Source organism: Larus michahellis, chromosome 8 (assembly GCF_964199755.1).
Source record: "Larus michahellis chromosome 8, bLarMic1.1, whole genome shotgun sequence".
Classification (NCBI taxonomy): Eukaryota; Metazoa; Chordata; class Aves; order Charadriiformes; family Laridae; genus Larus; species Larus michahellis.
The window spans coordinates 22,517,146-22,538,712 of NC_133903.1; the positions used below are offsets into that span (position 1 = coordinate 22,517,146).

The window sequence follows — 21,567 nt, forward strand, 5'->3', positions numbered from 1 at the left end:
CATGTTCCTTCCCCCCAAAACCGTGTCTCTGCCACTTTTAGCTGCTTGTTGCCGCAGTCCTGCACACCTCTTACAACCAGCCTCCCCCAGAGCCTCAGCTCTGCGCGCAAGGCGCAGCTTGGTGCATGGTCCCGGTTAAAGGCACATTTATTTTTGTCCTCATGGAGGGAGAGGTCAGTGGTGCACGATTAGGAAAGGATCTGCTCAGCAGAGGTGCACGCCTGGTCCTGTGACGTGCCCAACAGACAGCCGCGAGAAGCTGCAGACACCTTGAAATACTTGTCTGATCAAAACCAACTGTGGTTAAACAGTCTGCACTGCTGACACTCTGCAAGGAAAAAAACCCTGTGCAGCCCACCTGTCGCAGTGCACAAACATTCCTGCTCCTTTCTGCCTTTGAGAGAACGGCTTGACCGTGTTCATTAACAAGTCGAGGCCACTAAACTCGATTAAGCTAAGCTGTTTCTTTAAGAAAACATCTCTCCAAGCTGCACAGCTGGCAGCAGGCAGAGGCTGCACAGCCTCTGCCTGCTGAGCTCTCCCAGTGTCTTATCTAGGGCCAGGATGCAGATACAAGAAAGATTTCCCCAGGAAAATAAACACATGACTGAGAGCTAGAAATGTGGTATTTGTTTGCAGTTTGAGAGTCATTTATTTTTGGTTTAAAAAAAAAAAATTGCAAAAAATATTATTTTTTTCCCCCACTTTTGCAAGGTCTGTTCATGAAAACAAGAGGTTGATACTGAAATGCAGTTGTGGGGAGGCAGTTCAGAGGCGTCTGGAGAGCAGGGACCCATGCAGCAGAATTTCTGTACCATGCATCTCCTGCCACCTTGTTAGTGTGGGTGCTGCGGGGTTGCTGCTGCCTGTCTGATGGGTGACAGGTCCTGGTGCACCTCAGGCTGTTGCTGCTCTTTTGCTTTTGTCGCAAGAAACAGCTGATTCAGTGCATGGTTTGACTGAAACAGCAGTCCTTGAGCAAGTAACCCCCCATGCTTTATGGGGTGCAGAGGCTCAGATCATCCACTGGTTGGATGGATCAGGGCAGGATGGTACTCTAGTCCTTCCCTGTCCAGCCCGGGGGTGGTGTGAATGATGATTTTGGGAAGCTCTTGAAATTCAGACCTGGCTCTGAACTCCCAAAAACCTAGATTGGAGATGTTGTGTCTGACACAACACAGACATTTTCTTAACAGTTCTCTGGTTCTTGTAGGAATCAGTTGCTCTCGCCTGAAATGTTACTCGCTAACCCTTCTGGAGAAGGACCTCCTTGCTGCGAGCCAGCCACGCAAAGCCCATCAGCTCCACACCAGGTAGGCTGTATTCTGCCATAGCTGGCTGTCTCCATGCCCCTGCTTGCTCCGGTAAGCCTCTGGCCTCCCATGGTGCTTCCCTCTGCTCCAATTTTTTTTTTTTAATTCCTCCAGGCAACACCACCCTTCCTCTGAGGCTGTTGGTGCCTCTGAATCGCAGCAGGAACACCTGCATGGGCAGCTTTCCTGCCCACAGGAGGAGACTGCTTTGCCCACCTGGTGAGGGCGGAGGCAGGAGGACTGGGAAAAGTACCTGGGTAGGGGAAAGGAGGGAAGGAAGAAGGAATAATACAAGTGTAGCACTGGTTCTCCAGGGTCCCAGCTGGACTGGGGCTTTGGGACAGAGCCCAGAGTTATTCCTGCATGTTTCTTTCTAGGATTAGGTGTGGCAAATACTAATTCTTTTTTATAGCATTGTATGTTGCTTCCTGTTTTGGAGGAGAAGGAACTCACTTATTTCAGTGCTAGCAAAGCAAGCTGGAAAATAAGGCACATATGGGGTCAATTGAAAGGGCTGTGTGAGGAGAAGCCTGGTCTCCCGGCCGTTACGAGCACAGCTGCATGCAGCCAAACCCCGTGATGTGATGTTAACATCGCCGCCCTGTCCGAGTCGGACAAAACAGGCTGCGCTGGGACTGGGTGGCACAAGTGGCCGCTTCTAACCGGTGGCTTTGCCCCCCTGCTGGTGTGCGCTCTGGGAGCTGGGGGAAGGCGCCATCGCCCTCGCCTGTGTTGGAAGTGGTCATGTCCAGCAGTTCTGTCCAGGCTTGCCCATGTGGATTTGGCTGCTTGTCCCCCAGATGTCTGGCTCTGGCTGGCAGCTCCAGACTGCTCCAGCAGCTTAAGAAGTGGAAGAAAGTGGGAGGAAAACATCCAGTGTAAAGACACAGGGTAAAAAAACAGATGTCATGGGGCTTCTCTTCACACGCGTGCATCCCTTGCTGGCAGAACAAGCTGGTGGAGACAGAGCCTGGAGGGGAAAAGAGCAGGGGACAGCAGAGACCCCCAGCTCTTCAGGAGGTAGGCTGGGCATGCAGATGTAGGAGGAGCAGAGCTTCAAACCCAGAGCAGAGGTGAGAGCTGTGTGTGGTCTCATTAACTGCTGTGCCCAGCCAAGCCACTGCACGTCCAAGGGAGATGAGGATGGAGAGGGATGCAGGGTCCAGCTGTATGATGCATCCCTGGGTAAGGGATGACTGTGGGCATGAACATTAACCCCCTCTGCTCCTACAGCACATCCCAAATCCCAGAGCCAGCTGGCTGGACAGCCGTACAGAAGCAATCTGTGTGGCCTACAGAGCTGCCTGCGTGGCATCAGCTGTCGGCGGCGTGTGCTCATGCGTCTGCACATGCACAAAGGCTGCAGGGCAAAGGGACGGCTGAGCATGCTGGGAAAGCGTGTCTGCTGCTTCAACACTGCTTAGGGGTGCCTAGCCCTGCGACAGAGGCGCTTTGGTCCTGCTCTTCTTTAGTAGTCATTCAATAAATAACTCTAACGCCCATAGCTAAGCCTTTACACAGCCTCAGCTTGTGTTTCTTCTCTTGCAGTAGTGTGGTGGGCTCTCTAAAGGCAAGTCTGTATAAAACAGTCTTTCAAGGAAGATTTTTTATAAGTGTTGGTGCAAAAGGGGCAGTCTTGCAGCCTCCTCCCTGCCTCTTGGCTGGGTGGCAACGCATCCTTCTGCTTTGCTGCTTTAAGATGGTGGGTTGACGTCTCTAAGGTTGTGCTAAGGGCATCCATCTTCAGATGCTCTCAGTTGCCTTCTGTTTGGTGGCCCAGAAGATGGCATATCTTTGAGCTGTGGGGTAACTCTATGCTTTGCTTTCTTTGCACCTCCAACATGAGCTGGGTTTGGACGGAGCCTCAACAGTCAAGTTGTGCCATCTCCACGGCAGGACAAGCGAATGAGGCATGCCGGTGCTTACTTTAAATGCGGCCATCTATGTTTGTGCAGGGTGAGTGTTCCAGCAGCTCGGTGTTTGTGTGCATGTGGTCCCGTGCACCCTTATCCATGCAACAGCGCGTGTGCTTGCACACAAGTGCAGAGGGAGAGCCTCATGCCCAGTCGCTGCATGGCAGCCCGGTGAGTGGGTGTTATGCTTTGGTGGGAGGTACATGCGGCCCGGTGGCAGCTCATCCTCATGTGCTCAGCAGGGCATGTGTCCATGTGCACACCTGTCCTTTGCAGGGGTTTCTGCCATTGGGCACGCTGTCATGGTGGGGGAGAAGGGACTTGCATAAACCTGTGCCAAACTGCCTTGCTCTGTGCTGGCACCTCAACGTGCTAGCTCAGCCTCTTTGGAAAGTCACCATAAAGTGGCAGCAGCCTTGGCATCTCCTCACTTCCCGCAGTGCACAGCTGAAAGGAGTGGTGGCATCTCCAAGGGGAGGGCCTGAAACCCTCCTGTCTGCTAGATGGGCAAGGAGGGTCTCTTGTCCAGCAAGAGCAGCTTGGGTTGAGCAGAGATCCACAGGTCCTCTTCATCCTTCTTCTTCTTCTTCTTTTTCTTCTTGTTCCTCTCCGCGTGCATCTGCCCGTTGCTGCTGGTGCCACCTTTCTTCCTGCTTTCTCCCACCTGGCTGCAGAAGCAGCAGTGGCAGCAAATGAAAATGAATGCAATGATGACAACAAAGGGCAGACCCATTAGCACGGCCAGGCACACGGTGTTGAAGACACCTTCCTCATGCTTGGTACGGATGAGCTCCAAGATAGAATTAAAGAAAGAGCTGATCTTCTGCTCCATGTTGGCTCCTGGGCAGACTGACTGTGCTCCTCCCTCTACTTGAAGGCCCCCTGGGGTATGTTCAGCTCCTGTAAGCAGCTAGTGGTCTCCACAAGTGCCTTTGGATGGTGCCTGCAGAGATGGGAAACCACACAGATCAGGTACCTGCTCCCTCAGCAACTTTCTCCATTGAGCTGCCAGCACAGGCAAAGCCTCAGCAGGGTGAGAGGTCTGCTGCCTTGGAGGGGTCTGGGGTCACGGGGGCTGGGCCATGCTGCCACCCATGTCCCTTTGGGTGTTCCCATCTGAGAAACACAGCCTCCCAACCTCTCCTGGGTTCATTGTTGGCGGTGGGGATGGGCGAGGAGGGCTTTGCGCATCCTTACTTATCTTGGCATGTGGTGGAGCACAAACCCCGTCCCCCTGAACATACACCTCAACCCTTGCTTCCTGTCTAGGTAGGGACTTGCCTGGTCCAGGCAAGGGACCACTGCAGAGAGCAGTACTGCTGCCATTGGAGCTGGGAGTCAACACGTCACAGGCCCCTCCTTACCCCTGACCTACACTGCGATGGGGTGTCTGGTTTGGACAGACCATTTCTCATGGTTTGTGCCTGTGCCAGGCACCACGCTGGGGTCCGGTCCTGTTGCTCTGGCACCTGGGGCACAGCTGAGAGGTTTGGATGGGGGCTGTGCTTAAACCACCTGGATTTTTCATGGGGACTATGGTCAGTGGGACTTCCAGGCTGTGGTCAGGCACCTATGGCTGCCTTGATGCACCTGGGGCTGGCCACAAAGGCAGCGGTGGGTGAGGACAAGGGTTGGCTGGGGACGGAGAAGCCTCCGCTGTGCCTTACCTGGGAATTGCTCCAAGGGTTGGGTAGGGCTGAGAAGCATTTCTGCAGCCTGACGTAAGGTTTTCCTCTCCCTCGGGGAGGGAGAGGTGCTGCTGAGTGGCAGGCAGGGCTCCCGGGGAAGCCCTCCTGCAGGGGCAGGAAGCTGCTGCCTCTGCTTTTTCCTCCTCTCTTAGGGCCAGGCAAAGCTCCTGGGGTTTTGAGTAGGGCAGGGGGCTTTGTGCCATGACTTTGCAGTTTTGATTCAACACTGGGGTCACCACATTATGGACTGTGCAGATAAAGAGCCGGCAGGAGCTATATCAGGCTCTAATACCATGTTTCACTGTATTGTACATCAGTGTCTTTGCCAGCCTTTGGGATTCATGTCACACAGCCTCTTGAGGGAATATCAAAATCCCCATGTGCACAGGAGGGGAAACTGAGGCACCGTAAAAGGAAAGCCAACACTTCCATGTAACATAAGAGGTACAGCCTGAACTCCAAAGGTTTCACAGAGGGGTTGCTCCACCTACCCCCGTGACCACCAACTTGTCAGCTTTCCCTCTGGCAGGTCTTGCAGAGCCCAGGTGTCTCTAGGGAGGAACGGGAAGGGGACCCAGGCTGGTTTCGGTTAAAGGCTCCATGTCTGGAGCACTACCATTCCTTGCTTTGAATCGCATTTATTGCTGTTGAGGCACCTGCTAAGGGATGCTCTCTTGTACCGAGCTTTTTGGGATGCTCCAGTTCACCCAGCTGGCATGCCACTGCACATCTCCCACCTCGCTTTGCAATCACACCCTACCTCCTAAACAACAGCAAAGCTGCCCGCCTCACCCAAAAAAAGAAACCATGAGTCCCACCCAACCCTAACCATAGCCCTCGTGCTGCTGCCCAGGCGGAAGCTGGCGGCTCCTAAGGGAAAACCTGCTTTCGGAAGCACTGTCCTGGGACCTACAATGCTGTACAGCGTTTTCTTTCACCAGCCACCCCTGACCACTGGCTTTTGTACCTGATTGCCAGGACCCCAAGAGCCCAATCCTTCAGTGTTGATGCTGAGGTCTCAATCTGGGACTTCCCAAGTGCTCAGATCCTATGTAAAGAAAAGTTTATCCTCCCTTTCCCCCGCAGAAACAGACTGAGCGCTATGAATTTATTGTTTCGATCTGCATGGGAACGTAGCGGAGCTGGCCGCAATTAGCTGGTGCTTTCTCTTTTGAACACATGCATGGAAATGTGATGAAAATGGACACATGAATTTCTGCAGGTGCCTTTCTGAAAAACTCTCATTTGAGATTAACCAAATGAAACACAGCGCTCTGCGAGGTGGTTTGGGCTTTGGCTAAATGAAAGCAGTTGTTGCTCAAGTTTTATTGCTGGGGTTTTGTTTAGTCTACTGCACCTTCCAGTTTATGCTTGCTAGAAGGGGAATTAAACAATAAAAAAAAAATACGGTGGGTTTTTGTTAAGAGGTAGACAAGCAGGCATGCACCCAGGAGGGAGGGATGGTGCTGGAAGAGGCAGAAGAGCCTTTTCAACCCCATCTCTGCTGCCGAGCAGCTTCCTGGCCTCAGGAAACCAGCTGCTCCCTGCATTTCCTCATTTCCCTACCTGGCAGAGGATGGTGATATCACCGCTGTCCCCAACTGAGAAATCATGGGCTACCAAGGAAGGCTCGGAGGCTGCAATGCCATCCGTCCCCTTCCTAACCCCTGCCTGGAGCCCGCGGTGAGTGTTACAGACCTGCTTTTGCTCACAGGGGTGAAAAGGAAGGGTGCTCTGGGTGCCGGTCTCTGCTATCTGCTGCCCACAGGCATTACAAGCAAAAGGCATGAGGGGAAGAGTTGAGAATCACTTCTTCAAACTGCTCCCTGTCCCAGCCTTCATCTTCACTCAGGCCTGTTTTTAAGACAGCTGTAATAAACTGCAACACAAATAAACAGAGTGGCTTTTCCTCGGCCTGAATCATCTGTGTGAAGCAGGTTTGCCATTTATCCATAAATATTCTGACAGCTCATTATCCAGGCAGAAATACTGGACGACTATGATACACTTCACTCCAAAAAAAAGAAGTAAAAAAAAAAACCAAACCAACCCCCAAAACAACAACCGCCTTAATTTCAAACAAAACAGGATGTACAATTTTATTCCTGTGCTGAGCTGCTTTATATTTATTGCCTCTAAACTTCTGAGGAGGGCTGGAACTTCCTTTTAAACTTGTAATTCATTGTTTGCATAGAAAAAAAAAAAAAAAAAGGAAAGCCCAAAATAAAAAAAAAAGGCAGAGCCCTTTGAAACGTTTCCACTTTAAAGGGCAGCTGAACACACTGCAGAGGCCTTTGCTGCCTAGCTGCTTCTTCCTGGGAAGTACCCAGCCAGGGATGGACGGCAGCAGGCAGGAGGCCAAGCATCCCTTGCAAGTAGATGGCAGAGGTACCTGCCACCACCCTGAGCAAGCAGCACTGAGATCCCAGGGCCACCTTTCAGCGTGGCTGTGCAGCTGGTGTTCAAATGCCTTTTCTTTTCGGGTGCGTGCATCGCCCTTTGTTTTGTAGATGAAGGGATGTCTGTGCGCCAAAGAAAGGGGTTCTTCAGTTTAATTAAAAAAAAAAAAATAAGGGGGGGGGGGGAGGGGAGAGCGGAAAAAGCGGTGCCTCTTCAGCCGCAACTCCAAGGGCAGAGGGGTTACCCAAGGCCTCTCATAGCCAGTTGAAAGCCCGCATGAGCAGCAAGGAGCTGCATTTAGGAAAAATCCATGCTACTGCTCAATTTGGAGTGACAGCAACATGTCCCCTTCGAGGGGGAACAAATGGGGAGAGCTGTGCCAGGGTCCACTGCGGGTATGAACCGGATGCCCCGTGCACATGGACCTGCAGCTGGGATGTCAGCTGGTTTTTTTTGGATCAAGGTACGGGCCCAAAAAATGGGGCCAGGGAGGCACTGGGAGCCAGGGCAGCATCTCGGGGAGGGATGCTAAATGCCCTGCTAAATGAGCTCTTTGTTTTTGGGTAGCCAGTGCTGGCAGCAAGTCAGGGGAAAGCTGACATGGTAACTTGCTCGGGAAACCCTGTGACCAGGGATGTATGGCAGCTCTGCATGGTTGGGTTTCCGTGGCTTGTGTAACTTTTAATCAAAATCGGGCATCCAACATGAGGTTCTTTAATCCACGTTGGCTCTGAAGTAGCTTTTTTTTTCAAGGGTGGGGAGCATCTGCTACTCCTCCCAAATTTACAGGCAGCCGTGGGTGGAAAACAAGCTCCTTTTGAGGGCCAGCATGGGATGGCACCACAAACTATCAGCGTGCACGGCTCGTCTGGCTGAGCTGGAGGGGTAGAGGCTGCCAGCCTGAGCATGGGGAAATCAAAACAAAGGGGTTGCCTTGGCAATGCTGGCTTGCCCACATCCTGTGCGCTGCAAAGCAACCACAGTGGCTGGGGATGGAGGTAGAGTTTGCAGAAAAGTTGCAGTTGGCTGGAAACAGGGGGCAAAGGGCTGGAAACTGCTATGCAGGGTCACCATGGCAGAGGGGAGAGAGCTGGAGACGTTTTAGGGCCTGATTTTGCAAGTCCTTTAGACTCAACCCTCAACAGGCTCCCATGTCTGCGTGAAGTCTCCTCCAGCCTAACAAAGCTCAACCCGCTCCTCTTGGCTGACACGCAGACCAGCTCAGGTGCTTCTCCCTGCATCCATATTGAGAGCAAGGGTAGCTCCAGAGGACAACCAACCTACAGCCCATGGCCTGTGGGGTTTGGCCCCCAGTACTTCTAGGTTATTTGAACTCCCCCACGCTTGGCGTCCAGCTGCAACTCAAGACTTGCAGGGATGACACGAAAGCATCTGACCTGCAGCCACCCCCATTTCCTTACTGCGGATGAGACCTTGCTTCTGGTGAGATCTCACCTCATGCAGTAGATGCCAAGTGGTGCAAAGCAGGAGTCACAATATTAAACTCGACCATTTCCTTCTGTTACTGGCTTTATATCAGCTTTATACCCACTTTACATTGGCAGTGATAGCTATGAGTCAGACTAGGAGAGGCTTCGCTCTCAGAGCCTGCAAGCTCTCTGGTAAGAGCTGGCAGAGACACAGCTACACACACACACGAGTGACATCTATTTTCCTGCTTGCACCTGCAGACTTAAAGGAAAACTGGATGAAACCTGACACTGAGGGTGAACATTTTCCTTAGCTGGAATTGCACTTTTTTGGAAATGGTGAATAGTAAGAGCTTTGCCACTAGTCTCCCAGAATTCGCAGCAGGCTCCAGAGATCTCCCTCAAATGTTAAAAAAAAAAAAAAAAGAAAAAAAAAACCCACACAAAACAAACACAAAAAAGCCACCACCCAGCAAACAAAACCAACTTCGTCTTATTCCCACAGCCATCAAACCTCCCAGCCAGAAGCAGCACATAGATGCTTTCATCCCCTAAAGGGGAAAACTACTTGGAAAACTACCGATAGGAGAGTTGGATAAGAGGGTTAAAGTGAAACGATTTGGCAAGCTGCTGGCTGGAGCCCACGCTGTGATCGCCGTCTGCACACGCGCGGCTGCCGCCGGCGCCGGGATGGGTGCAACCAACTCCCGGCCAGAACACAAAGTTTTGCCTTCAGAAATGTGGCACTGCTGCCATCCCGGACAGCAGCGGGAGCTGCTCTGGGATACCTCGGTCTCCTCCGTGGCACGGCACAGGCAACGCTGCCCACCCCCGATCCCAGAGCTGGCCAGCAGCCCCCACCCAGCCCTTCCTGGGGTGGATCGCAGACATTTTTGGTTGCAGGAGGACCAGGGGGCCAGCCCGGCGGTTCTCCAGGGGAGAAAGTAACAGCAAAATTTGTTGGTTGCAGCCTTACCTCTAGCTTTTGCAACGGGAAACCCCTGGTGCTGGGCAGGCCGCCTTCTGACAAACATCCCCTGAGAGCTGGTTGCTCTTCACCGCCATTTCTCAAGTTGCCACTGTCCCCACCCGGCTCTGCCAGCATCTGCCCCACAGGCTGTGCCACCATCCCCTCCCCAAACCCCATCCCCAGTGCCAATCTCGCCGTGGCAGGGCTGCTGCCCACCCGGAAGGGTACGGGGAAGCAGATGCTGTGGCCTTAAAGAAAGAAAAAGGGGACAAGCCTCGGGTTTGGGTAACACAAAGTCAAGGATAACACCATCCCGGCTGGCGATGCTCGGCAGCTGCGGGGAGCGACTCCTCCCGGGACCCTCCTCCCGAGGACGACACCACCCCCCTACCCCGGCCCCGCCGGCCGACCTACCTCCGCGCTCCCGGCCCCTCGCCTCGTCCTACCCGCCCGCCCCGGCAAAGGCTGCCGGCGGCCGGAGGAAATGGGACGCCCCATCCTGCCTGCCTCCGCCCCCGGCCCGTCCCCGCCGCCCTCCCTGCCCCACCTGGGGCTCCCCGTGGAGCCTCGGCACCCTGTTTCCCACCACCCCCCACCGCCTTACACAATCCCAAAACTGTGCGGGGGGGGGGACAAAGGCGGCATCTCCGTGCTGCGGAGTCCGCGGGCACTGCCGGTTCCGGGCACTCAGGAAGGGCTGGCGAAGTTGGGAGTTGTTTAGTCTAGGAAGGAGGCGCGGAGGGAGGTACCAAACCAGGCCTGAAATATGCCAAAAATTGCTGGGAAGAGCGAGAGAATAAAGTGTTTTCCCTCGCTGAGAGGGGGGGCCGGGTTTCGGCACAGCAGCGATTTCCCCAGAAACTTTTTTTTGGGGGGGGGCTGCGGTGGGGGTTTGCAGGGGAGGCGATGCTGCTGCTGCTGTTGTTGGGAGACTTGAGGACAGGACAGAACTCCATCTCCCGAAACGCAGCAGCAGGACTGCTATGCTGCACCCTGTCACCACCGTGCCGCCCCGATGCCCACGCTTTGTCCCTGGAAAGGGGACGCTGCAGCTGAGCAGGAGGTGATGGAGCATCCCCACGGGAAGGGGACACCCTGGGGGCTGCTCTCCTCCACAGGCAGCACCCACCAGCGTTATAAGTGGTATGTGCCCATGAAGATAATAAATGATGTTTCGACCCAAGGAAGGCACTGAAGGTTATGCAGGGTTTTGATATTTTCAAAGTTAGATTTCAGTTCAATTCAGATGGCCACCCCCAGCTTTCACTTGCTGTTTTCTCTCCATCTTCTTTTTTATTGCCATATGAGGGATATCCAGGAATCACCGGATCCCAATTGCTTTCTAGTCCATGGCTGAGCGATCTCTGTGCAGTGTTGTGATGTTGACAGCCGGGCAAGCTGCAACTAGAAAAATGTTTTGCTGGAATTTTTCTGGCCAGCTTGAATCCTTTCGGATTGCAAAACTTTTGGGCTTGCCCTGCTCGCCCTCCTTCATGCTCCAGAGCCAGTGGCTTTGCTTTTCCACTTGGCCTTGGTGCTAACTCATCCAGCTGGGGTACCCGGGGCTGCCTGACCCTTCGAGGCTGCTGGAAAACAGCCCCTGTGCTCCGGGTGCCATGCCCTAGCAGCACCAGGAGCAAAGCTGCAGTGGGAATACGAGGAAAGAGGGGCGGCGAGGAGGGGTGGAGGGATGGAGGGAAGCTGCCTGCCAGCCTTGAATGCCTCTGCAGCCCTCCCTCCTGCAGCCTTCATCATAGCGCTAGGGCTAGAAGGGTGAGAAACCCCAAGAAACGCATGTTGCAGGCTACACCTTGTGCTAAGTGCCTCTTAGTAGCCTTTGGCAAGGTGTTTATGTGCTGCAGGAACACTTCTTACCTGAAGATTTGCTGCTTGTTAATGCCAGGAGATTTTTCCTTGGTTTTATGCTGCAGGATGGAGGTCCCTGGGCTTTGCACCATGTTCATGGCTCACCACACCACAGCTTACCCCATCCTGTCCCTCCACATCACATCTCACCCCGTCCCGGCTCTCTACATCCTGGCTCTCCACTCATCACTAAGCTGCAGCAGTTCCCTCACTTGCAGGTACCAAATCACCTTACAAAAACACCCTTCCCAGGGCACTCAGAAGAAGCCACCTGGGTGCTGGCAGTCAGCCAGGGGACACCCGGCCACTCCACAGCACCAGAAAGTGTAATGTCACCTTTGAAACCACCCTAATAGGTTTGCCCGGAAATATTTATTATATTAGAGGTCTCCAAGGGCAAGCGTGGCCAGAGGCATCAGGCTCAGGGGTGCCTGTCCCCGGGGTTGAGTGGGATGAAAGCCCTGCCTGTCCCCAACAGCGCTGCCACTGCGGTGGCTGGGAGGTTTGCTTTGTTCCCTGGGCAAACAGCCCTGCTGGGGCTTGGTCCTTTCTTGTAGCTAATTTAATTTGGCAGAGGCCTCGCTGAGGGAGGAGCCGCTTCCACCTTCCCCAGCTTCTCGAGGGCCCCTCCGAGCACGGTTCTTTGGCACCCACTTGGTTTCAGGTGGGAGTGTTGTGACAAAGAGGCAGAGCTGGTGGCACCGATAACACTGACCTCAGCACTTAAACTGCTCATGATGCTGCTACCTGTAGAGTCTTGATGCCATCGAGTGTAGTGATACCATTAGACCAAGTTGGAAAGCATTGGATGGACTTGAAGAAACTTAGAATTAACACAAGAATATACAAATATAATCAGCCACACCACAGCTCTGTCTAGCCTGGCATCCTATTCTCCATGGTGGTGCATATATTTGAAAAAATATAAATGCCATTTGAAGCTTAACCCTGCAGATATCTCCTGCAGTGAGGAGTCCACAGCTCCTTCACATGCAGTGCGGAAAAAATTAGATTTTAGGGTGAGTTTCAACCTGCCACCTCCTAGTTTTGTTTGGCATCCAGTGAATATGGGGTCCAAGGGATTGCGCTTTGTTTTTCAGAAACTTTAATGGGTGAGAGGAAGCCATGACTCAGATATCGATGAATCACTGCTGCTCCAGATTACGCATCTCTCTGCTTGCTGATGCCCCTAAAGCTGAGAAACTTATTAAGCTCCAACAAGACAAGCTCCTGTCACATCACAGGATGTTGATCTGAGCCCAGGCCTGGGACCAGCTGAAAATCAAATCCTACCTCCAGCCCCTGTTTTCCATTCATCCTTGACAAACTCCTTATTTCCCTGCAAGATCAAAGCCTTTCCCATGCTGAAAAGCCCCCCTGATAACTTCCATTTTCTCCAAGGTCCCCTCAACCCCTAATTTTATTTGGAAAACACTACTAATTTTACACTGAAAATAGAAACACCCCCTTGTTTCACTTGATTCAGCTGATTTATTTACCAGTTTGGCCCATTACACAGGTGGGAGCTTCACTTCTGCCTTGATAACACCCAGCTGGTAACCAGGACCAATATATTTGGGTTTTCCTTGGTATGGGAGGAGATGTGAAGTGACTGCAGACATGAGCACCCCTCCCTCCTGGTTGTGGTTTGTGTTTGCAGATACCGGTCTGGCTTAAAGTAAGCAGTGGAAATCTCTGCTTCCAGAGAAACATTCCTCTCATTTTTCCCCCATGCTTCTGCCTTTTCCCCTCCCTCTTCCCCCTCCCACGAAAAAGCCTGCAGTTTAAACACCAAAAATAAAGCATGCCTGGTAGTGGGCTGGATAAAAATAGCAACCCTTGCTATTTACTTTAACAGCAGCATAGGCTTTCTGGCTTCGGAGGAGAAACGCAAGGCATAGGATAGGGTAGGATAGGATAGGATAGGAACGGGACCCTTTTGGGGGTGGAGGATAAACACTGACCTGGTGTTTTTGGGGCTGACAGGCTCCGTGGCAGCTGCTTCATCCTCTCCTCTCCCTCGGTTTGGGTCTGTTTGGCTCTGCCCTCTGTGGGATAGGGAGAGCCCCGGGGGTGGGTTAGGCTTGGGTGGCCCTGTCCACCTGGGTCCCACTTTGGTGTCTGTGCGCTGGTTTGGGTCCACTCTTAAGTGCCTGAGGCTCAGTGCTGCGTGGGCAGTGATGGGAGAAAGGCTGCTCTTAGGGCAAGTGCCCCAAAACTGGTGAGGTTTTTGGTGGGTGCCTCTTCCCCACCCATCAGCTGTGAGGCTTTCGGTACAGCTGGGCTTGCTGAGGTGGGTCTGGGTCTGGGTCTGGGTCTGGGTCTGCTGGAGCATCTTTCCCAGGTGCTTAGGGGAAAAAAAGGGGTGGGGAGCGAGGTGGGGTCCTCGGGTGCATCCTCGCATCCCACTTGGTGCTTGTGTTGAGCAAAGATTGGGTACAGGGACCTGCTTGTGTGCATGGAGGAGGCAGGGTGTGTGTCTCTGCTTGGGGTGTGTTTCAGTGTGTGCCATGGGGTGTGGGAGGAAAGTGGTCAGGCTTTTTGTTGGTTTAGAGCTGATCATTGTTTTGTGTGCATGAGCCTTCAGGAACTCCTTCCTGAGGAAATCCTACAGGCAGTGCTGGCAGTGGGTGAGGGAGGTGGGAAAGTGCTGGGCCAGGCAGGTCCCGGCAGCGTAACGTGGTGCCTTCCCATTCAGGAATAGCTGAAGGATTAGTTACATGAAGGCCAGGGGATGAAAACTCATTAGTGAATGAGATTGCCTCTTCCCTGATACGGCAGTGAGGTCACCGGCAGCATCTTGCTGGCTGGATTTGTGGGAGGTGTGAACCAAAGGCAGAGGAGTGAGTGATGCTTGGGAATGGCCCCAGTGCCCCCAGTAGTGGGAAGCGGCTGTTCCCGGGGGTTTCCCACACCGGGGTTTCCCACATCACGTTTCTTTAATGATAAGCAGCTACCAAATTATTATTTTTTTAAAAAGTTGTTATTATCCCTTCTGTTCCATAAGCCGCTTCCATGGGGGAGGCTGTTCCTGGAGATCTCTAGTAAGCTGATGTGCCCCAGATCGGGACTACATGAGGATTTTGGCTGGTGGCACCAGAGTGGTTGGACAAGGTGTGCCCTTGTGCACAGACGTTCTGTGCTGCCCTTGGGGCTTAGCTCCTGCCTGGGGAGAAGGCCTATTTGACCCTTGTTCTTCACAATTCAAAGTCTTCCTCCTCATCTTATTTGCTAGCAGGGCTTGGTGGGGAGGGTGGAGCTGGGCATGGGGGTTTGGGCAGGTTGGCTTAGTGGGGCCTCACCCACCATGGGAGGGAACTGAGAGCGGAATGCAAATCATGGTGGGTGAAAGAGGAAAAACACATCGAAGGAAGGCCTTTCTCCTGGGTGTGTTTTGCTTCTTTCTGCCCCCCAACAAGGGAGAGCAGGTTCCTTTATTTGGAGGGGCAAAGTCACCCTTGGGCAGGGGGGGAGAGGTGGCCTTGTGCTGCGGGTGAGGAACTGATACGAGACAGTGAGCAGGCAGATGCTGGCTGCTTTCGGCATGACTCAAGTGCAGCAGGGGACACGGGATGGGGAGGAGTGCCAGACCCTGTTCTCAGGAGCAGGGGGGACACCGGCTGCTGGTGCTGTTCCTTCTGTCCTGTCCTCTTGCTGCTCCTCTCCTTTTTCAACGCCTTCTCCTGAAATCCTTAGAGGGAGGGTTTCCCACCCACTTCATCCCCTCCTTCTCACACTTTTGTGGTGGACTTTTCTCATAAACATCTGCAGAGCTATTTCCTTCAAACCTTTGTCGCGATGTCACCAAATGCAGGGGACAGTGCGGGGACAAGGGGCTGTTGTGGCCAACAGAGGTGGCTTGTGTTCCCACCAGCATCCCAGTGTGCTCCGCTCCACCATCCAGCAGCTGCATCAGGCCCTGATGCCTGCGGAGAGGTAACACCGGGGAGATAATTTGGGTGGGAGCAAGAGGGTTAGCCACCCTGCTGGGAATAAGCGTGTTTATACATCGCATGTCGCGTGCTAGAGAAGGGCAGCACACCTCCAACATCCCTACTGACAGCAGAAAGCAATCCCAAATATTGGAAGGGAGAGAAGTGCCACTATAAGAAAGTCCCTCATCACAGCTAGGATCTTGCCTCAAATATAATGTACGGCTTTTTTTTTTTTTTGAGGGAAAGACTGATGAAACAGGTTGGAAGCAGAAAAATTGCTGCATGTTGAGGCTGTGGCTGTAGCACAGGGAAGGGGGAATAAGCCTGTGGGCTGCTATTCAGAGCACTCTTCATCCCAGGGAGAGGGGATAAATCAATGAATTTTAAAAGCCCTGCATTTAGATTTGATTAAAAGAGTGAATATTTTTTAATTTTTTTTACAATTTCCATAATTAAGCTTTAGAGCTTGTAGCCACAGGAGTTGCAAATATAAAAATGGCAATGAGGATTTTAAAGGGATGATGAACACATCCAGGCTTATGAGGGGGAATTAAACCCCAAGGATGTTAAAGATGGTGCTATAAAAATCACAGCCCGCAAGGCAGAAAGCAGCTGTGAATTCACGGGATGAGGATGCCCCTTTATCGACCTGCTCCAGCCTTGCTCCTGCAGGCACTACACCTCCTCCCATGGCGCTGCTTGCTCCTGGGCAAGCATTTCCCTTGTCTTTTTTTGGGCTGAGGTTGCAGGGTGTGTTGCTGAGAATGTGTTGCCCGGGCTTCAGGTTTGGGAAGGAGTCCAACACGCTTGCTGAGGACCTTTGTACACCCTCCTGATGTTTGTTGGTGGAACAAATGCAAGAAGGGGACTTTGGTAAGAGGGCTGTGATGAAATATCTCTGTACAAAGTGTAGATGGGGGGGCTGGTGGTGGGACGCTCTGTGGCATCTGGAAGTGCCCAAAGAGGAGCGTGGCTGCCTGCAGCGTGGCCATGCTTCCTGCGGGTGCTGCCTGCGCAAAGCCTGGGCTGCATGGGGAGGTGTGCTCCTTGGAGAGGCTGGAAATGTGAGGTATCATCACGTGTGATACTGCAGAACCATGTCTAAAGTGTACATATGGCTTTGAGCTGTGCAAGGACAGAGGAGGCCTGTGCAATGAGGGTGGTGGGCACCTGCAATGGGTGTTGAGGCAGAAGCTCATCAGGACTTGGTGTGGTGGGGCAAAACACTTCCCTGGGCTTAAGTCAAAGCCTGGAGCATTTAGGAAAGGGCTTGTGCCAGCCCTCACCCACTTCCCATCCTTTATGAAGCATGGCTCTGATTTTGAGAGGTGGGTTATAATCTGGAGTGATGCCATGGTTCCACATGCTCCTGCCTTCTCTGGGTACCAACCTCTGAGTGGTGCATGCCCACCTCATGCATCTAGTTATTGTACCAGAGAGTCCATGTTTCCTTCAGGTGATCTTTTTTTGGTGTGCTCTGCAGGGAACGGAGGTCCTTAGGGCCCCACTTCGTCCCAGATGTGCTGAATGGGGTGGGGGGGTGGGGTGTAGAGTGGAGGGCACTGCCCTTCTTTAAGGGACTATAAATGAAAACAACTGCTTTGGGCCAACTGCTTGGCCAAGCGGTGCAAGACTGGGATGCAAAGCACTGGTGCAGGCAACCCTTACTCCCCATCCCAAACCCATCTCCATCTCTCGGCTCCTGTGTGCTCAGGGCAGACCCCCGGGCTTGCCTGGAGGGTTTTCCATGGCATTTACTCCCTTCAGACATGAAAACGGTCATTTAATCCAGACAGTTGAGTCCATCAGGCTTCAGACTTGGCTTTTCACTGTGCTGGTGGCTGTGGCTGAGACGGGGGATCCCCGCGCTCACAACTTCCTTTTTTTCTTTCTCTCAAATTGGAGCAAGAAAGAGAAGTTGAGAAGCTGCCGCAAAGCAAATTTTCCTGTTTTGTCTCTCTGAAATTAAATTTAGAAAATATTGAAGCGGTCTGGCAAAAGAACTTCTTTCGGGCTTTCTCATCCTGCCTGGCTACGTGTCAAACATGAAAACTTAAGACATTTAGACTTAAGGTCTAAATAAAGTCTCTGTGTGAAATGAGAGGAGACTTTCAAAATCCTCTGAAATTCCTACTTGTCCCAGAGATTTTTTTCTAAATCAAAGTTGGGTGGGGTTTTTTGGTGTCTGTCCCCCCCCGCCCCAGCCCCGGCTTCCCACTGGAAGCATGTTCTGCTGGAAATTATCTTGCAATTAGGTTTTCAGTGGGGTTTCCTTCATGCTGGGAAAGATTGCTGTTCAAACCAGGAGATAGGCCTTAACTGAAGGCTTTGGGGTTGTTTCGTTCTGCTCCCAAGCATTTACACCGTGGCTTTGGTTTCTCTGATTGCAAACTGTAGAGCTGAGGGCCTCTCTGGCTCATGGGAGCAGCTAACTTTATTAACAAAACATCTTGCGTTGGACTCAGGCCAAAGTGCAGTTCCCTGCCTTGCCAGGGTTAAAACACTGGCTGTGCCAACCTGACTTTGTAGTCACTTTATTGTTATTTATTTTAATACAGTAAGTTGGGCAGTGGGGACCTCGGGAGTCTCTGGTCCAGCCTGCTGCCCAAAGCAACTCAGGCGGCAGACCAGGTTGCTTAGGGCTTTCTCCAGCCTGATCTTGAACACCTCCAAGGATGGAGATGGCACTGCTGCTTTGGGCAGTTTGCAGGAATGCTGGGCTGCCCCCACAAATTTCCTCCCTCTATATTTTTTTTTTATCCCACTGGATGTCCTTTGTCTCTTGGCTGCTCTGTTTCTCCCAGTTCGTGTTTCTTGGCGTGCTTTGCAAACAAGGAGTGTGCCCTCTTCCAGCTGCTGCTGAGCTCGCCAGGGTGGCTGTTTCGTCTGCGTGACACCTTGCAGCTCAGCTGCAAACTGTGAAGCAAAAAAAAGAAGCCTCCATGGCCAACTGCTTCATATGCAAAATTATCTGAGCTCCAGTGAGGCAAGGCATGACCTTGCAGGAGGGTGAGAGCCCGTGAATCCTTGCTAATGAGCCCCTCATGCTCTTTCTTCCATTGGGTAAACGAGGATTAAGGACAGGGGATGCACGTCCCCACTTGGAATGAGGTTGGGGCTGTGATGCTGCCAGGCTTGGATGCACTAGGACCCCTCTCCCACCCCTGGACAGGCACACAGCTCACTCTTTCAGTATCTTTTATTAATATATAGAAAATGCATTAAAAAAAGGAACTATACATAGCCTAAGAGCGGTCAGGACTAAAAATTCTAGTTAACAATGGTTAACAAGCGTCGATCCCATTCTCCGAGCTACGTTTTCATTACAGGGTGGGGAGGGTTGTTTAATATATTATTTATATTATTTATTTTATTTATGCATTTATTTGCTTTTATCTTCCCCCTCATTTGTTTGTGTTGGTTTGAGTTTGAGTTCATCAGAACCTGTCCAAGGGATTTCGTTGCCTCCGTTCTTCCTTCTTATTTATGGGTTTTAATTTTTTTAAAGTAATAAGCACAATTCCAGGGTAACACCTGTACACAGGGGGCTGCTTGTTTGTTTGTTAGGTCTTTGTATTACCATCCTTCTGAGAAATTACTGACTCCTGGAGAGCTGCAGGCTGGGTACCGAGGCAGGTCTGGGCATCAGCATCTCCCCAGGCAAGAGACTTTCCCTCCCCCTTACCCCAAACCACCCCCTGGAAGGGGAAAGGAGCTGCCACCAGCATCTGGGCACCAGCAGGTTTAAGGAAGGGGGAAGGTGATCCTGGAGGATACCCATGGTCCCCAAGGGGCTCAGTTGCATTTGATGTTCACCCTGAGGTGCTTGGTTGGCAGAAACAGGGATGGGCTTCTCACTTAGCCCTGGGACAGAGCCCTTTGATAGTGGCTATAAGCATGAATCAAAGTTTTTTGGGGGATGAGAGCTCTTTGCTGGCAGTGTCTGGTAAGGTCAAAGCTTGTGGGTGTTGCTGGGGGGAACAGGGCAGAAAGTATGTGGTCACTCCAGAGTGCAATGGTGGGGACATACCAAGAGGGCGGCTCTGGGTCTGGATGAAGGGTATGTGCTGACACTGAGAGGGTTTTTTGGCTTCTGCCGTATTTTGGCAGGTCCCTCTAAGACTGTTGCAGGCACAGGGATGACCCAGTGGGGGGACATCACTGCCCGAGCCCTTGCCTGCTGCACCACTGGGGACAAAGGTGGCTGAGCTGTACTTTTCACACCCTGATGCTCCACCTGGGGTGAACATCACTTTGGGAAGGAGGTAAGAGTTTGGGGCAAGAGGGCATTTAGGCTGGTACTAGGCCTTGAGATGCTCATGGTAAAGTAATGCAAAGATAAGGAGTAGAAGCAAAGACTTCTTCCCAACCTTTGTGTGGCTGTGCTCTTCCAGCATCCTTCTCCCAAACCTTTGGGGAGAAGGCTACCTTTGGGGAAGGCCTGGTCTCTTTCTTTCCCCAAATTATTAATTTATAAATGCTGTCTTAAGGATCACTTTACTAAATGCAGCTTTTCCTTTCAGGCCTTTGTTTTTCCTTTGGTTACGTTTTAGTACAGTGTGGGGTGGAAAGGTGGGCTTGGAGGTCTGACAGGAATGGAAGCCAAGCGAAATCAAAATTGGGCAAGAGATAAGAAATTCCCTTGATGTTTCTTCCCAGGATTTTGGAGTTAGAAGAAGTGGCTTTGAAAGTCTGCAGGGGTCCTGGGCATGTGCAGTGCTCTGCTGGGTGAAGGATTTGATATGCTTCTCCCTGCTTCATGTTGTGGGAATTGGCATCTCACAGTGGATAGTGTGGTTTGGGTACAGCTTCAGTTTACTTAGAGGGCCTGGGGCAAGCCTGAGACATACGAGCTGGATGGCAGAGGAGCCACCAGAGGCCAGCAATGGTTCATGTGCTAGAGCCAAAGTCTCTTGAGATGAGCATTGCACAGGATCCAGGCTGGGTTTCTCAGAACTTCAGGCCTGTTGCGAAGACTTCTTTCAGTCTCAGCACTACGCTGATAGGGGACAGGGCCAAACTTGCTCTGGTTAGAGAATGAAATCAGAAAAAGGCTTTGCTCAACCAGTGATGGAGAGTGAAGAGACACTTAATCACCTGGTTGTTTTGTAGCATCAATGCTGAGCACAAATTTGCTTGAAAACACTGGCAGGAACTTTGTCCAAAAAAAATCATCAGGCAATGATAAAAAATAAATAACTGGAAAATTTCATCTGTATATGGACAATGTGAACAAGGGACAATGTCCCAAATGACTGGGTTGTTACTGATTGTTTTTCTAGGCTTGGATTAGGTTATCACCAGGAGAAAACCATGACGTGTAGAAGTTCTTCCTTTAAAAGATTTTAGCAACTGCATTTCACCAAGGTAACGGGAAGGCAACACCCTCGTACCATGTGTGAGATCTGAGACCAGAATATGTATATAATGGCACTGGAAGGTCAGATATTATCTCCAAGGGCATCCTGCAGACTCAACGATGGAGTTGTGTCTACTTGGCCCTTTCATCCGGGTTACAGGGCTTAGAAGGGATGACAGACATGAGCAGGGAGGGAGAGATATACACCAGTAAATCTATTTAGAGAATCATCAGCCTTTTTGAGGATCCTCTTTTGAACCTGCTGGGAAAGCTTGGCATGTTTTGATTTTCTGTTTGACTCGTACTTTTGAAAAGAGAGGTTTCTTGCCTTCCACTTGATTGTGAATAATGAGGTCCCGTGTTTCCACTGATGTCTCTTCCTTTCACCTGGGTAGATAAGCAAACAACAGCATCCGAGACAGGTGATGAATGCCATCCACTGCCAATCTCTGGTCCTAGTTATAACCACTGCCCTATAGTGCTTTTGTTCACGTGCTTCTTGCCTGTAAACTCTTGGTGATGATGGGAAAAATACTATTCTGCTGGCCTACTAGGAAGCTTCTTAGGTGTTAATCAGTTCTATCTGCTGCTTCTTGTTGGCTTTTGGAACCTAAAACAGGGCAGACTGCTCAGGAGATGTGACATGCTGCCATCTGTGACACTGGCCATGTCCTGCAAGAGATCCCATCATCT

At 51.8% G+C, this 21,567-nt stretch overlaps 1 protein-coding gene across 3 annotated transcripts; it reads right to left on the minus strand.

Moving 5' to 3' along the window:
* Positions 1 to 622: 622 nt before the first annotated feature.
* On the minus strand, positions 623 to 10,183 carry KIAA0040 (KIAA0040 ortholog). Of its 3 annotated transcripts, none has more exons than XM_074598519.1 (2): positions 10,129 to 10,183; positions 623 to 4,169 (listed from the first exon to the last, which is right to left on the minus strand). In XM_074598519.1, exon 2 carries the CDS (start codon positions 4,056 to 4,058, stop codon positions 3,726 to 3,728), a length of 333 nt encoding a protein of 110 aa, XP_074454620.1. In that variant the 5' UTR covers positions 4,059 to 4,169; positions 10,129 to 10,183; the 3' UTR covers positions 623 to 3,725. The 3 variants fall into 3 exon arrangements, with proteins under 3 accessions (XP_074454620.1, XP_074454621.1, XP_074454622.1); XM_074598520.1 differs by having other exon boundaries at positions 629 to 4,169; positions 9,721 to 10,146; XM_074598521.1 differs by lacking the exon at positions 10,129 to 10,183 and adding an exon at positions 4,894 to 5,650 and having other exon boundaries at positions 629 to 4,169.
* Between the last annotated feature and the right edge of the window lie 11,384 nt (positions 10,184 to 21,567).